The sequence below is a fragment of the Vicugna pacos genome, chromosome 5 (assembly GCF_048564905.1).
Source record: "Vicugna pacos chromosome 5, VicPac4, whole genome shotgun sequence".
In the NCBI taxonomy this organism is placed as follows: Eukaryota; Metazoa; Chordata; class Mammalia; order Artiodactyla; family Camelidae; genus Vicugna; species Vicugna pacos.
In genome coordinates this window covers 52,678,682-52,695,349 of record NC_132991.1, presented here as the reverse complement: position 1 = coordinate 52,695,349, position 16,668 = coordinate 52,678,682, and the positions used below count along the sequence as shown (strand labels likewise).

At 37.3% G+C, this 16,668-nt stretch overlaps 2 protein-coding genes across 6 annotated transcripts in view; one reads left to right on the top strand and one right to left on the bottom strand.

Annotated features, from left to right (window-relative positions):
• PDE1A (phosphodiesterase 1A) overlaps positions 1–7,152 on the top strand; it is a 323,372-nt gene extending 316,220 nt beyond the window's left edge. For 3 of the 5 annotated variants that reach the window (XR_012072710.1, XR_012072716.1, XR_012072718.1), the window contains 2 exons: positions 6,230–6,400; positions 7,025–7,152. The gene's annotated coding sequence lies outside the window, so the exon portion shown is untranslated. The remainder of the gene's footprint in view (positions 1–6,229; positions 6,401–7,024) is intronic. The other 2 variants (XR_012072711.1, XR_012072712.1) reach the window with 2 other exon arrangements.
• PPP1R1C (protein phosphatase 1 regulatory inhibitor subunit 1C) overlaps positions 3,876–16,668 on the bottom strand; it is a 106,655-nt gene continuing 93,862 nt past the window's right edge. Inside the window, exon 5 of the mRNA XM_072961263.1 lies at positions 3,876–4,252. Within this exon, the coding sequence (XP_072817364.1) occupies positions 4,164–4,252 (89 nt within the window). The 3' untranslated portion in view covers positions 3,876–4,163. The remainder of the gene's footprint in view (positions 4,253–16,668) is intronic.

Here is a 16,668-nt window from a genome sequence, read left to right as displayed (position 1 = left end):
GAAAAGGGGAAAAAATGCTATCATATTTGCAGAATGAGGAAGAAATGAAGATAGATCCAGTACCATTTTAATCTACTTTCTCGTTTTCACTTCAAGTTCCAGGCTTCTTTGAGTTCCCTCCTTTACCTACTTCTCTCTCTAATCCACTCTCATGTTCATCTACTGTCTACAGACCAAGTCTCCATTGTCTGCATAAACTATGTATGCAATGCAGTGAGGGAAATGGCTGCACCAGGTCTGTGTCCACAGAATGAAGGACCTTACACTATAAATGTCAAGGGAAATTTTCTGGTTGAATGGTAGCCAGTTTACAAAATGCAATCAGGCACCTATGCATTCATGTAGGTTATTTCATTTAATCCACACAACATTGAAAAGTAGAAACTTACACCTGAATTATATGGGATATTTGCAAAGTTTATCACCTTAATTACTTACAATGTCATTCAAAACCAAAGATGCCCTCCACCAGCTTCTGAAAGGTCTTCTTCCTCTGAAATTTAGTTTTTTAGAATGTTAACATGTTATACAATCTAATAATTTAATTTTTTAACAGATTTTACATTTCAGTAACAGAAATTTTTAATAATTAATATACCTCTGGAGCTTTGAAGACTGGTTTTTGGAATCAAAGACTGAAAACTAAGGGCATTTCTTCCCTCATCTTCCTTCAGAGAAATCAAATACTCAAAATTACATGTCAGCATAAGCACTTTTATGTAGTTAGGCATGCTTTTTCCATTATCAGTTTTCACTTTACACTGTTTGCTTTTAGATGCAGGTAAAGGAACAGAATTTTTAAATCAATGCAATGAAAGTGGTTTATTTATGAATTCATAAATCCATATTGCAATTAAACAGACTCTGCAATACTTATAAGTTACGTGCTATGACAATACCCCAAACCAGTGTTTCCAAAACTTCACTCGATTTTGTGATTTTGAGGTACCACTTCTACTATGGTTATTTAACATTTTTCTTTAAATTGGCTTAAAATGTACTCACACTTTAAGCTAGTCTCATCCTAAACAACAATAGCTATAAAATCACAGCTTTGAGGTTGCTGATTATGTACTTTTTCTAATATATAACAGTATTTAAAATATAAAGATAAAAATAATTTATCCCTAGCCAACCTAAAATGTTTCCACAATGTAGAAAACATTGGTATAATTGACTTAAAACTGAAAATGAATGGTGAAAACTTTTTAAGAACAGAAAATCGTCTGAGAATTTTGTTTTTTATAAAGGCTCTTACCCTGGTCAACTCTGGGAAGATAAAGGGGTTACAAAATTATTGTCTAGTAGGGAGAACTCTGGTCTAGACTCCTTCTCTGCCCTTCTACACTCTCTGCTTCAGTCTCTCATGTTTAGGGGGATAAAAAAAAGTCCTCAGCTTATCCACCTGACATCGTATTTCTCTGAGTCAGCGCATACAATTGAAGAGGATCCAAAAGCAAGTGGCCAGAATGATGAGAAAAGATCGGGAGAAACTGGTGATGTTTTATCACAGAGATGAGACCACTTAGGAGATGACCCCAGCGGGTTCTTCAGTATCAGAGCAGCTGTGACACAGGAAAGGAGGTCAAGTGTAGGAGAATCGGAGCATTTAACACACAAAAGAATGAATAGAGCTCCTTGGCTGGGCCTGGGGTTCAGCTGGAGTTACTCAAGAATAAATGAAGTGATCAACGCTTGATCGTGTACGAGATAAGGTTTGGATAGGTAGTCTCAGGTCCTTTATCACTCTAATAATAATAGGCACCAATTATTAAGTGCTTGTTAAACTGAGCTAAGCATTGTACAGGTCTTACTTAATTTTCACAGTAACCCAACAAGGGTAGCTATAATTGTACCCATTTTTCAAATGGAGAAGTAGAGTCTAAAATTTAATAGAAGTTGAATTTGAACCCAAGTCAGAGTGACCAAAAGTCCATCTACTAAGCATTATGTAACATTACGAACGCTGTTTGGGAAAGATAAAGTTTTTGTTTTGTTACGCTTTGTTTGGTTTTGGCCAGAAACTTTCTTTGCCCATTCTTCCAAACTGAAGCCAAGTTATCTTCATGGAAAAAAAAAAATTTGTTGTAAACTGTAATTATGTGAAAAGGAAACTGAAGAGCCATTATCCCAGCTGGTTTCCTTCAAATTTCTGAGAAAGCCAACATTTTTCCAAAGGAAAACTTATGCTTTTAATCATGATCTCTATGTTTGGAGAGTGGAGAAAAGAAGAAACCAACATTTCCTAAGGAAAACTTAGGCTTTTAATTTTTATCTCTTCATTTTTAAGCATAGACAGCAGAATAAATGAATCCAGAAGCCACACTATTTGTTTCCCCATGATGTTACAAAATCAGCAAAAGCTTTGGTTTCTTTTGTTTGCCTGAATCCTTTCGGAAAAAACGTTGTCTTTTTATAGGAAGGGAAGGGTAATTTTATTTTTTAGCACCCCAGGGTATCTCAGATAATCTCAAGGGGTATTGACATGTTTTATACACACAAATAATTCAAAATCACTTAAAACAAATTTGTGCCTTAATCAGATTTTAAGTAGGGACAAACTTAGAAAATCAGTCACAATAGGTGGTCTAAAAACTCCAGAAATTTGGGGGGAAACTGGCTTAACAAAAATAGGACAAAACGGAAGAAGCCAGGGGAGGGAGGGAGAAGTGAAAAGGAAGGAAGGGGGGAAGGAAAGAAGCAAAGAAGGAAGAAAGGAAAGAAAAAAGAAACTAGGAACAAGTACTCATTCATACCTGTGATACTGCTTATCAAGGAGTTTTTGCATTTATTTGGGGATAGAAATATACCAAGGAAAACGATTGTTACCTCTATTGTATTGGCTTATAGAGTCACACATTTCTTTTAACCTCTGTAAGACTCACATTCAAAATTAAAAATAGTAGTGTTACTTCTTTGAATCTTGATATTAATACGTCACAGTGGATATCACATTTGATGTTTTTCTTCCTGTCTTAATTTACCTCTTTACCAACTTCTGAGAAAGCTTTTCATTTTTTTTATCCCTGAAACATTTGAACTTCACCAATTTCATCAATCTGATAACTAAATTGGACATTCCTCCACCCCCACTAAATTATGTGGTGTCTGTACTTTACATTGCAATGCAATAAATAATTAACATTGTTCAGGAGGCCAGAACTTTGAATTATCAAAAGCCATATTCAATAAATACATATTGTCTTTAAAATCCTGCTTTGTACTAATACTTATCTTCTCTGCTAGTTCTATAGGGGAGAAATTAGCCCTCTTTTATTTTCATAACCCCCAGCAAAGTGCCTTCCTAGAGATGAACTCATAGAAAATAGTTGTTGAATTAATGAATGCATGAATTAGTGGAATTTCTTATTTTATGGAACCAGGAGATTTACAAAATGCTAATGATCCATTAAAATGCAACAGGAACCACTTCATATTTCAAGTAATATCCCAAAAAAAGTGACAGGAGAGATTTGACATATTTTATTTTAGACTTACCATTTTTCTTTCTTAATAATTAGTGGAAATTATAGGAAATATCTCTACAGCTTAGAAAATAAAGAGAATTCTCTGATCCTTTAACCATTAATGTGTTGTTGGAGGGAAAAAGATGTTTAATATTTTGATCTTTTGAATCAACAAATCTGACATTTCTTTGTCATATTGAAATAAATACCATGTACTATTCTGTTTTCAGAAATATGATAAGGGCAGGTCTTAACTAAGTTCCATTAAACATTCCTCTGTAAGTTAAACTCAGACAAACACTCATGTCTAAATGTATTTAGTACTTATTTTTTTACTTTTAAAGTGATGCTATTTACATTTGACCTTACAAGGCAAATCATATCAGTAGGGCATCAGGGATTAAGCGGGGCAGTGTTCAAGTTACAACAGTCACACGTTTGCAGATTTCTATGTCATTAAAAAGAAGAATCACTGTAAAATAAGTACTTATTCTTTAACTGTAAGTAATATGGAACAATCTGTATTCCGTTCTAAAGTTCCTTCAGGAGGTGTGTTACTACGGTATGAGTGTGGAGATGGAGAGCAGGGATGCTGAGTGCTTCTGGGCGTCAAGCAGTGGTGTTCCATGGGAGATTCAGAAAAGTGAACAGTTCAGTTACTCCCAAGAAGCCTTCTTGCTGCAGGCCCATAATTAATTAATGGTCCCCCTGCTCCTCTCTTTCGTTTACGCCTTCTTCTTCTTCAGGGAATGCTGATTCGTTCTGGCCTTTCATATGCTTAACCCCTGAAATTATAAAAATTATGCTCAATTTACTTCTGGCAGGTTTACAGCTTTGCTGCAAGAGAACGAAAATGAGTGGAAAGTTTTCGTTAGTATATTTGTGTTTTCTCCAAGAATCTCAACACTCTAATCCTATATTGACCTTTTAATTCACTGAGGAAGAAAATCACACCCAGCCAAGTTTCCATTAAAGACAGACTATCATTTATAGTAATTAAATCTTCTCCATTAAGAATTACATCACAGCCTATTAAAAACCTGTTAACTAAAAATCTGCTCACAGGCTCTTATTGTAATTCTGATATATCATTTAGTTCAAATATTTCTTTTGGCATCCCTGAACTCTATTACAACGAGAACCATTAAAAGCCTTAGGAACAAAGAGATGGGTGTGTGCCATTTCTGTAACTTGCAAACAATAAAAGAATCAGGATATTGTTAGTCTTCTGTAGGAATAAAAACATACCAATATGATTATGAAACTTCTGGATTAAAAATTCTTCAATAACTCCCCCCTGCAACCTACACAGAGGAAAGCAATTGGCACCCGTATATGATCTGGCCTCTCCCTACCTATCTGGTCTCATCACCACCAGCCTTCCCTGCTTTCCCTGGTTTCCCCTTTCCTAGTAATTTCTGCTTTAGCAAAAGCCTACTCCTCCACGTTACAGCTCACTCCAGGCTCCCTCACTCCATGCTTTGCTCAGTCTATTCTCCCAGCCAAAGAGCTTCTCCCTCCTCACTGCCCTGATAACCGCCCACTCATCCTTCTGATCTCAGCTTGCCTCCTCTGTGAAGGCTTCCCTCACCCCCAAATAGACTTAGCTAGGTCTTTCTCATATTTCTCCACTGCTCTTGGATTCTTTTCTCCTGTAACAATTACTTTATAGAACTGTATTTGTTTACATATCTTCCTCACTACGACAAACTTGCTGATGTCAGGATTACGTAGTTTGACTTTGGGGTCCCAGGCACAGAGCGGAGCGTGACAAGAAATAGGTGCTTATATTGACTGCATAAATGGTTCATGGAATTAATGAGGTGACACTCTGATATATGTCTTTGGCAGTTCCACAATAATGTATATTCAGTTTTTTTCCAAAATAAACTCAAATTTGCAATGTAAATCAGAAAGCAACTACTACAACCATACTTAATCTACAAAATTATCTTTCATTTCACTTGGGTCTATTCATCATACCAGACGACACTGTGCATAGAATAATTTTTAACATGGAAAAGCCACTTTAGAAAATTGGCTAAGAGATTTTTCTAAGTATTACCAAAAATCATTGCAGTTGGAATTGATAAATGAAAGCAAGTCACTGCTCATGTTTACTGTGAAACAAAGAAACTTAAAAAAAAAAAAAACACCATAAAACAAAAAGAGCAGATTTGCATGTACTGCAGTCAACAAGCCTCAGAGTACTACTTGGCAAAAGATGACAACCCTGGGCTTGGTGGATTATCTTGCAAAAATATTTGATCAGTTGTAATAATATTTAAATACTTTAATTTCACCTGCAAACACAGCACTCACAATTCCTATTGACCCAAGACTGCAGAGAGACCTTTGTTATTAACAAATGGAAATTATTTCACATTGTTATAGATTATATGGGGGAAAAGAGGTCTAAATGCTAAGGAGGAGGAAAGGGAGTTCAATGATCATTCAGTCACTCTGCTAGAGTCTTACATACCTGAGTCACTAAACCTCACAATAACTCCATGAGATAAATACCTGGATGGTGAAATTTAGACTCCAAGAAGATAACTGACTTGTTCAAGGTTAAAAGGATAGTGAAATTCTAAAGAGAAGTTCTGAAACATCATAGCCCCTCAATATACACTGACCTGACTGACAAGATTGATTAAATGAGTGAATGAAGCATAAAGTTCCATTGTCAGGAGACCCCCAACATATTTTTACCTTTAGTTTTTTGGACGCTAACCTAGATCAATCTCTATGATTTATCATAGGCTTACAGTACTTATGAGCCTGGTTCAAACCATCTTGGCATTCCCTCTAAAACATCAAAGCACAGTGATCATTCAGCCGCCTGCTGCTCCTTCCTGAGCTGAAACTGTCTGCACCACCCTGCGTTTGCAAGGGTTCTACTCTCTCCAGGGCTCATCCCTTTTATCCTCAAGGTAACTACAGAGTTATGAAGTTGTGTTCAAACAATTTTCTTTAAATTAGGGTTAACTTAATGCCAACAATGATTTGTCTATATGAGGGGGTCAAACATTTTTTTGAAAATGGTAACCAAAATGTCCAACTTACTAAACCATTAATCAGCCATTTCCCATACTTGATTATAGATCCACTTATTTAATTTATTTTATAATAATAATGGGCACAAATACACAATAAAGTCTTCTTTAAATTAAAATCACTCACTTGGGCAAACCTTGGAATGTGCCTTTCTCAGCCTTATTTGAGTGTGACATTAACTATTTCCAGGTGAAAGATTTTTTTTTTAATTTCTTTTTGTGGGGAGGTAACTGGGTTTTTTATTTGTTTATTTTGATGGAAGTACTGGGGATTGAACCCAGGATGTTGTGCATGCTAGGCACGCATTCTACCACTGAGCTACACCTTCCCTCCTGGTGAAAGATTTTGATGAGGCAGGAGTTGATGGCATATAGTCACAGAGCTATTCTGCAGAACCACAGATTCTTTGATTCCCAAAGCAGCTTACACCAATGTCATCTTTCCACTGGATAATGCCTGGTAGGTTAATTTGTGTTTTGAATTTTTTTTTCTTCTATCAGCAGTGTTCATTTGGTTATAGATGCAATCATGGCTGAAAATGAAGGGTGAAGTCTGTGATGACTGTCTGATAACTTTCCCCCCATCTGCCTCCTCCTATCCCCCAATAAACATATGATTTGTATTTAAATTTGCTTTGACCCTCATTCCATATCTGATTAATTCTGGAGGTGGAGGAAAGCAGCTTGGTCTGGGAGTGTTGATAAAATTCTCCGAGCCTCCTCTTCTGCCGAATGCTAATGAGCACATAGGAAAACAATTCACCTGCCTGGGGGCTGATTCCCAAAGGGCCCCTCCTAGAGCAAGAAAGACAGCCAGCACAGCATGTGAGCAGAAGGCAGAGGGACCCCAAAAAATGCAACGAAGTTTCTTTTCTCCACAGCAAAATGAACACACAGGAAAAGGAACCATATATAAGACTAGGATATGCAATATGGGTACATGAAGGAATGAAGAAAATAGAATTTGAGGAAAAGAAAATAGACTGAGTGAAAGAAGAAAAAAACATGTTGCCCCAATACAGAACATAATACTCATACTCTTCTCCACTCTGTAGATCAGGAGGTTAAATGTGAGGTGCATGAAGTTGTGAAGTGACTGAGTGAAGAATTATGAATAACGAATCCATGGAGGGAGGCTTATATTTGGCAACCTTCCGGTCAATATGTTTATCAATTAATTCGGAGAGGAAAACGGCAGATTTACTACATTTGTAGATGACGTGAAACTTGGAAGTAAAGATGACAAAACTAGTATTCCAAAGAGGTGGAAAGATGAACTAAGCAATTAAGGTAGAGGTCAAAGGGAGTTTTGTTTTTAGAAAGATTATTTTGGTTCTAAAAGATAGAGAATGAGGGCACCCTAGATCGATTATAGTCAGGAGTTCAAGTGACCACAATTTCAACGTGACCCAGTAGAGTCGCCTGTTTGTAGGAACAGAACTCTTGGCAGTGTCGGTGGCATCTCTAACATCAGAGTCAGCAGTTTAAGAGAGGGAACTTCTCTCTAATCATTTGTTGGACAGACCTTTCTGGATTATGCTGCTGGATTCTGGGCTCTGCATTTCAAGAGTTCCATTGAAGGAGGTGATTGGGTTTTATGCTTCATAAAAGCAGTTTTATGAAATCTTTTTCCAGAAGAATTGTATATGAAACTGAAGTGTTTAGCATAGAGGAAAATAAAGAGAGGACAAAAGAGACTGCCACTTTCATTAAAAACATTTCCTATTCAAAGTATAAAGAATTTTCAACCTAGCCAACTTTTTTTTTCAGATGAATGAACTTCTGTCCAATTAATTTAAGCCACATTTCCTATGATAAATAGCAAACGTAGATTGTTTTTGGCCTGGAGTTAGCATGCTCTTCTCGGTCTCCTATACTATTATAGATCACCAATCTAGACTCACTGAGCAATTATGATTCTGAAATTTCACCTAGTCCAAGAAAATGTGCAGTAAATCTTAAAGACAGAAAGGCAAAATGGTATTTTCCCCAGCATATATTGTGGCTCTGATGACCACGGTTAGTTAATCCTATTGGGTACATGGCTTTCATGGTCTAAGTAGTATAAATGGATTTGATTAAGTATTTTGGTCTCTTCAGTGATTCTCCGGTTACTTAAAATTTTCTTTTTATTGGAAAGTGCTAATCCTGATGAGTTGATAGTTACATGCAGTCTCAAAGTCAGCTCAGCTCTCTCCATATCCTGAGGCTGTCTCCTGCCCCTTCCTCCATGGAGGGCCTCAGCCCAGTTTGCTTCTCATTGCACAGCTTGCTGGCCTCCAGGAATCTTCTGAATGAGGAGATTGTTCGGCTGTTCCGTCCTCTGCCTGACCCAAGGACATGCAGTTTACACTCAGCTTTGCAACTGTTCTGCTTTGACCCTGCTTTTTTGTTCAGATTTACCATTGTTTTCATAGGTATCCCTGCTCACAGGCAGGTTTACCCTCTGGCCATCCCTTTAAATAATAGCAATTCATCGCATTACCCCGGGGCTCACTGACCTACTTTCTTCTTCGATTTGCTGTCCTACAGTTGGTCTGTTTTACTTGTCTCCCATGTGTAAAATCACAATCTCTCTCTTTTTTCTACTTCTTTTATTTTTTTACTTTATCTACTTCTTTAACAAACTCCTTTCTTTTATTTCTCAGTATTTCTTTTAAAATTTTGATTTTATTAAGAATACTTGATGCAAAGGAGCAGTTATATACTCAAATTCTATAGTGAGTAGTAATTTTATGTTGTTTAATGAGAAAAAAAATTTAATTTCTTTGCTTAAAATAATAATTTTATGTTATTTCTACCCTATAATATTCAAATGTAATAACTAGGAAAATATGTGTTTACTTACCTAATTTACTTAGTTTCTCAGTACATGAGTATCACTTACCTGAAATTTTTTTTTTAATACAAATATTAGAACACCCTGACCTCCTCAGACATTATAAATTAATTGCTCTAAAATCATGGCTCTTGGAGTTTCCAGATTCTTCTCTTGAAAGGAAAAACAATCTTACTTCCAGTATACATACTATGCATTCAATTTATAGACATTTATAATCACCTTTATATTAGAAATTTTCTAAAATTATTCATAAAAATTAATGTAAAGATATTCAAAAACCCGTGTTGAATTTCATTTAAACCTACAGCTTCAGAGGAAGAATTCCTTGAAGTATGTTTATGGCTTGGCACATCCCAAACAATCTGGAATCATTTCAATTTGTTTCCAAAACTTACTGTGCACCTACTCTAGTTACCTTTTCTTAGATATTTTCTTAGACATTCTTAGATATTTACTCTTTCATTTTTCCTGCTTATAATGGAAACTACTCTGAGGGGGAAAAATATATATATATATATATATATATAAATAACAGATAGGGTAACGATCATATTTTGGGGAATAAGATGAAATTATTGAGAATGAACAGCACTGTTATTTCAGATGCACTAACTAGAAACAATCTCCAACTTTCTAATAGAAGGGAACAGGGCCTCTTACAGAAGGTACCAGAAAGGCCATTTAGCTAGAGCCTTTTAAGTAAAACTGGCCATGAATTAGACTTCTGATATTTTCTTCAAATGAGTTCATATACACAATAATAGATATATTTATTGACGTATTTATGGATATATTTATTGACAATATTCTTTTGAAGTACCTCTCATAAAATTGCATACATATATCTGACTACTGGACCATCCTACCTGGATCATACCATGAATTATTCTTTTTTATAAATATTATAATTATGAATAGTTCAATTATATCATATTGTAAATGTTGTATCAAATGAAAATCTTGACAATTCCATAATACTTGCAATCTTGTTTGGGTATTCCTTTATTTGTTAATACAGGGCATCTGTTAATACAGGAGCGTGGCCACCCCACCCCCGACACCTTGTCCTCCAGAAGCCTTTGGTAAGGAAGCCGTATAAACCAATGGACACAGAAGGAGACTAGCCTGTGTTCCTGCTCTGGTCCCTTCTAGTCCTCCTCACAATTAGCCAAGAAAGCTGCTTTCCCTTAAGCTATAGTGCTGTGGGAAAGTGCTTTTCCTCAATCACTGAAGCATGACTTTTAGGGTTGAAAGAACTTAAAAAGGAAATATTGAGCTCAAACAGGAATCCAATTGCCTTCCAACACACATACATGCACACACATACCACTACCATTTCCACCATCACCATCATCATATTAAGATGTAAAAACTAAGGTTTTCTGAAGTCCCACAACAATTAGCAGTCACTCACCATAGAACACAGGTTTTTAGACTTTTATTCCATATTCTCTGCCTTGTGTCACACCAAACACAGAGAATGAATATGTTACTAGTGCCTGGGAGTCCCAGCTGAGCTCCCTTCCCTGCCATCTCTTACCCAACCGCAACCTGGTTACCCGATGTCCATGCAGAACCACTAAGAGGTATAATATATTCCACGGGATATGGAAACTGGACTCTTTAGAAAACTACTCTAATGGATGTTTGGTGAGATTGAAATGGACTGTTAGTATAATAATTAAGGCGATATTATGGATTCTGTTCCTATAAACTGACTTGGAAAAAAACACCACAAGTAGCATTGATTCTATGTATTCTCAGATCCAAATCACTTACAAGTCACTTTTCTGAACATTTACAATCGGAGCTTGCATGTTCTGGAAGTTCATCAACAGTACTACTGGAACATAATTAGAAGTGGGTAGAAATAAGAGGTATAGTTTTCTAAGTTCCTAAGAAAGATTTATTTCACAGCAAGTAACATAATCCCCCAGATACCCCTGGTTTGCTCTCTATTTAGTGAGTTATCTATCATTTATTCTTTTCTGCAATACTCTCTACCCTCCTCTGTTTATAAGGAATGACTCTTCTCCCCACTCACTTTCCTTCAGAATCCACTCTTCTTCTCACTCAAAACACAGGGCATCAATCTGCACAGGGCATCAACTACTGCCTAGTTCTTATATTATCCTGCCCTCTGGCCATCATATCAAGACCAGAGGTACCTGACCCGTGGTCAGCCAGTCATAATCCTTTCCCCATGACCTTGCTATCTGAAACCAAACCATTATAAGAGAGTTTTTCATTTCTAGATGATGTAAGATATTACACTTGTTTGCTCTTGATGGCTCTGTCTCCTACTTAAGGAGACAGCTGGTCTGCAGGGAACTGTGGGGAGGATGAAGCTGACAGGCAGCATAAAGGACATGATGCTGGCCTTTGATTCTCTCTCTCCCCTGAGGCTCAGCCACTTCCTTTCCTTCCTTTCCTAGTAGTTTGTTTTCCCTTAATAATATGAAGTAACCAAGCACTCTTTCAATAAATTTCCCTTTTGCCTAAGCTAATTAGATTTGGGTTTTGACATATGAAACTCAAAGTGTGCTGAATATCTATTCTGCTTTTTTCCTGTCTTCCCTGGAATCATATTTTGGGATGAAAGACAGGAAGGGAAAATAAAAGGCTACTAGGGTATTCCTCACCCCTTGCCATGGCACCGTCTTTGAATGAAACTTACGATGAGCTGAGAACCAAAGATGGGAAAGGTTCCATTATGTCTCAGGAATGTCCTTCGAGTTAAATCTAAACCGGAAACTAATGATTGGAACTAAAGTAATACAGAAAGTTTAGAATGTTTTTTACAAAGGCAGTAATTGTCTCCCCAAGGGCAAGGCACTTTTTGAAGGATGAATGTCAGACTTGCAGGTCAAGGGGGCTGAATCATCACAACTGTTTTCATGCTTTGGTTCCTGAATTTTATTACTACCAAGCTCTGAGCATTTATGGTCAGCTCTCACTGTATGGCTTTGTAAACAACCAGATGACAGAGTTTGAGTGATTCTAAAAGAAGTGTTTTCCCCAGAATTGTCACAGCTTAGGTTTTATAACACTTAAAATTTGTCAGTTTTTGCAGATTAAACATTTACTTCAGTAAATTGTGGAGAAGACATGCCACATATTGACACACAAGCTATCTAGCACATTAAAAGCAATCTCCTGATGATTCTAGGAAAGTATAGCAAAGAAAAACTTTAAAAATCCCCCAAAAAATTAGTTCTTGAGCTTCCTCCTTATCATTATTTCAGTTTGGTTTTGAAAATACAAGTAGACAGGACCTATTGTTCCTGATGCCGTATATTTTGTTGTAGTCGTTCATCTGTATTTTCCCACTCACCTAATTTATCCTTGTATTCCAATTCAAGGTAAAAGGGAAGGTTAAGCATGGTTGACCCTGAACTCCCCATGGGGCGTCCAACCTACCTTGGACTGGAGGATTACTTTGGATGTTTCACCCTCTTTCCTTCCTTTATGTCTTCACTCTATATAACCAGTGTTTATAATAAACCCTGACTAACCTGCCACGGGGCTCCCTTCTGCTGCCCCTATTATTTTCCTTATTATAATTCTATCATCCTCTTTGTAGTAACAATGTATTATTATAGCAGTTTTCAAAATTTCAAGGCAAAAAACAAAAATATCATTCTATTACTAACACAACGCTTTTAAAGTGGGAAGGGCTACTGCTATCATTCCCATTTCACAGTTGGAGAAATTGTGTCTACCAATAATTAAATGAGTTGCCCAAGATGCCTTGGCAAGTCAATATCAGAACTAGCACCAGAACCCAAAATTCCTGAATTTGAATCTACAGTTGACCTTTGAACAACACAGACATTAGGGATGCCAACACCCCCACTACACACACACAGTCAAAAATGACATATAACTTTATAGGCGGCCCTCTATATTTGCAGTTCTGCATCTGTGGATTCAACCAATCACAGATGGTGTAGTACAGTAGCGAAACCGAGTGTAAAAGCCTTTCCTTGTCCCTGTTTCTTGCTGGTAGATAAAGGCTTTCAGCCTCCTAGACCCTCCCTGGTCTAGGGCAGATTCAAATAGTTACTAATTAGGAGAGTGAGGGAATGTAGAAAGAAACAATAGTGCATCCATGGGGCCTGGGCCTGGTTCCTTCTCAGGGGATGCACATAACAATTTGATCCAAGTCTCTGAGTTCTGCAGGAACTAAGGCCCCCACCCAGGTGAAGGATGGTAACTTCAGGCTAAGCAGACAGGTGGACCCCAGACTGGCTGGAACCAGAAGGCTGACGATTGAGATTCCTGGAATACTGCCTTTTTACCTCACCACAAGCCAATCAGAGTCACAGACCCTGCACACCTCTTCCCAAGTCTTGCCTATAAAAGCTTCTTCCCTGAAGCCCATTGGGGAGTTTGGGTCTTTTGAGCATGAACCATCCCTGTTCTCCTTGCTTGGCCCTGCAATAGGTAATCCTTTCTTTGTTCCAAACGCTGAAGGTTTGCTTTGTTTTGCTTCACTGTGCATCGAGCACACAAACTTGGTTTCAACAATGGCCGTACGTATTTATTGCTAAAAACCCTAAGTGGAACTGAACAGTTCAAACCCATGTTGCTCAAGGGTCAACTGTGGTTCCTTTCCCACCGTGATATCCAATTTCTTATTCCTGCTGGGCCAAGATCTCACTTTTCTAGTCACAATGTATTCCTAATTGAAGATTTTCCTCATTCCCTTGAAATATCATTTTAACAATATGGCTTTTTTTCTCATAGTCCAAAGAAAGTTTTAAGTAATGGCAATTGTAATCCAGGTGTCAAGAAAGACAATGATAGATAGAGATGATGCAGGAAAGTAGGACTTTGTACTGCTCCTTACACTGTAATATTTAGATATTTAGATACCTCTGTTTTCTGCCTATTCATAGGGCTGGTGCTATTTAAGAATAAGGCAGGTATTTTTCTATGTCTGTACTGATTTCAAATATTCTGAAGTACTTTTCCCATAAATTATGGAAATGTCCTAGGAATTTCAACACCTCCTGAACTACTTCCTCCACTGATATTATTGCAAAACTGAAAATGACCTCAGTCCTGTTTTTTTCTTTTCTAGAAAATGTAATCACCAAAACAATGTAGCAAGATAGATTACATCTGTTCAAGTCCATTACCAGAATCGAATTTTTCATGTTTTCTTTTTCACAAAGTTATTTTAGGGCACTTAATATGATCACCCAATTATTTTTAGATATTTGTTCTTAGGTGAATACCTTGTATACAAATAAATGTAGATGAGTGTGTGTTGAGACAGAACAGCTTGTACCTTTTTGTTACATACCAACTATCATCGTGAGAAGCCATAACCATCATATTTGAGGAAAATCCAAAATTAATGAGCATTTTTTTCTATTTCTAGTACTCAGGAAGTCTCCAAATTAAGAAGAGATTGTCTTCCAAAAATATACTTGTAAGGTGTTTAGAACTCAATCTGTTTTTTTATAAGGACAGATGTAAAACATGGGAAATCTTGTTTCATTTTTCAAGGTGACTGACACACAAATCCTCCAAAGAAAAGACCTAGATTTGTTGTTTTGATAAACTCATTCATAGTGGATGCTGGGGCTTCTGGGCCTGTGCTGTCAATTGGCATTGAGGATTCCGAAAAAATGGTAGGGTTATTATACACGTGAAAGAGAAGAAACACTTGTGCTTTGGGGAGAGAAGGGAAGGAATCAGCAGAAGCAGGGCAGCATCTGAGGGAAGGGAAGAAGAAGAGAGATCGTCTGCTGGACCACGGGAGAGGGGAAGAGACTGGAAAGGAGAGAGATGGCCCGTGAGGATTTTAAGAGACTTTACCTCTCAAACAGAATATTTGCTATTAAACCATCTCCTCAGTTTATCTTGAAATTGTCGGTAAATTCTACATTGCTATTTACACCTGGGTGCAGTAAATCTATTCCAAGAAGCAGGAAGAGAAAACTGGGAAGAACTTGGTTTGGGTTTCATAATAGTTAGTTATTCGGGGAAGCCTGCGATGCCTATTTAACCCATAAAGATCCAGACACGCAGACCCAACAGTTTCAGTTTAAGCCAACTCAAGACTGGCCGTGTTTCTGTGACCAAAACATTTCAGGTTAAAATGGGAGATGCCAGAAACAGCTTCTTCAGATCCTATGAGTTCCATGGAAAGAATAAGGGAGTAAACTAGTCACTCATAGTCCCATAGTAAACCAACTTTTTATTTTTACATCAGTGCACTCAGGATTGGTAAGGTGTGGGGAGGGGAATGGAGGAGAGGAATCTCATTATTTACTCTATGTATGAATGATTGATTCCTAATTATTATGTTTCCTGTGATGTACCTTAAAACGCATCAGAATGGAGTATGTGATATGTATGAGTGCACATGTACAGGAATGAAGATGTGTTAATTTTATCTATCCCTTAGGGTTGGTTTATTAATATTTCTAGTATATCTGTCAGAACTCACACTCCAGGGAGTGAGTTAGCATTTAAAGGACCCTAATAGAAAACCTACATAAGAAGGGCACCAATTGTAACCCCAATCAATACCAGAAAGTTTTTAATCAGCATGTAATATGCAAGGAATAATTTTTCTTCAAGGAAATTAATGGTATTCAAGATATGTCTACTGGCTAGATCCATTGAATGGGCACCCTTGCATTTGCGTTAATAGGGTTTAAAAATCTAGTAAACCTAATAGTGTGCACATTTTTCAAAGTGGAATCTAGCTTTGGAATTCCAGTCTATTCTCCGTACCGTCTTTGTCACTTGATTCTGACTAGAAGTTTAAATTAATCCTGCCCCTAGAAAATTGTCCCCTTTGCCTTGAGTAAACCTTTCATGCAAGTTGCTTGTTGGACATCTTAAGAGAGGGCTGAGATGCATTCAGATTTCAGGACAACTTGTATGGTTTTGAGGGAAGTTTCTGCTTCTTAACCAACATTTGCATGGGTGGCAAAATTAGGAGCCAGCCATGCTGATTATCTGAAGAAAAGAAATCATAGTAAAGAAAACTGAAAATATAGAGACATAGAGGCTGGAAGAAGCTTGACATATTTAAGAAAAAGGAGGAGTGCCACTGAGGACAGAAAATTGAAGTACATTGAAGCCAAGTGTAGAGTTGTGAAGGGAGTCAGAGGACAGACGCAGCTGGGTCACGTAGGACATAAGCAGCCCTGGTGAGGAGTTTTTTTCTAAGGATAAAAGAAACCCCCACTGGAACACAGATTACTTGTTAGTTGAGTACTATCAATATCATGGATTGCCTACACATTTGCCTAAAAAGGCCAGGCAACATGAAGCAATT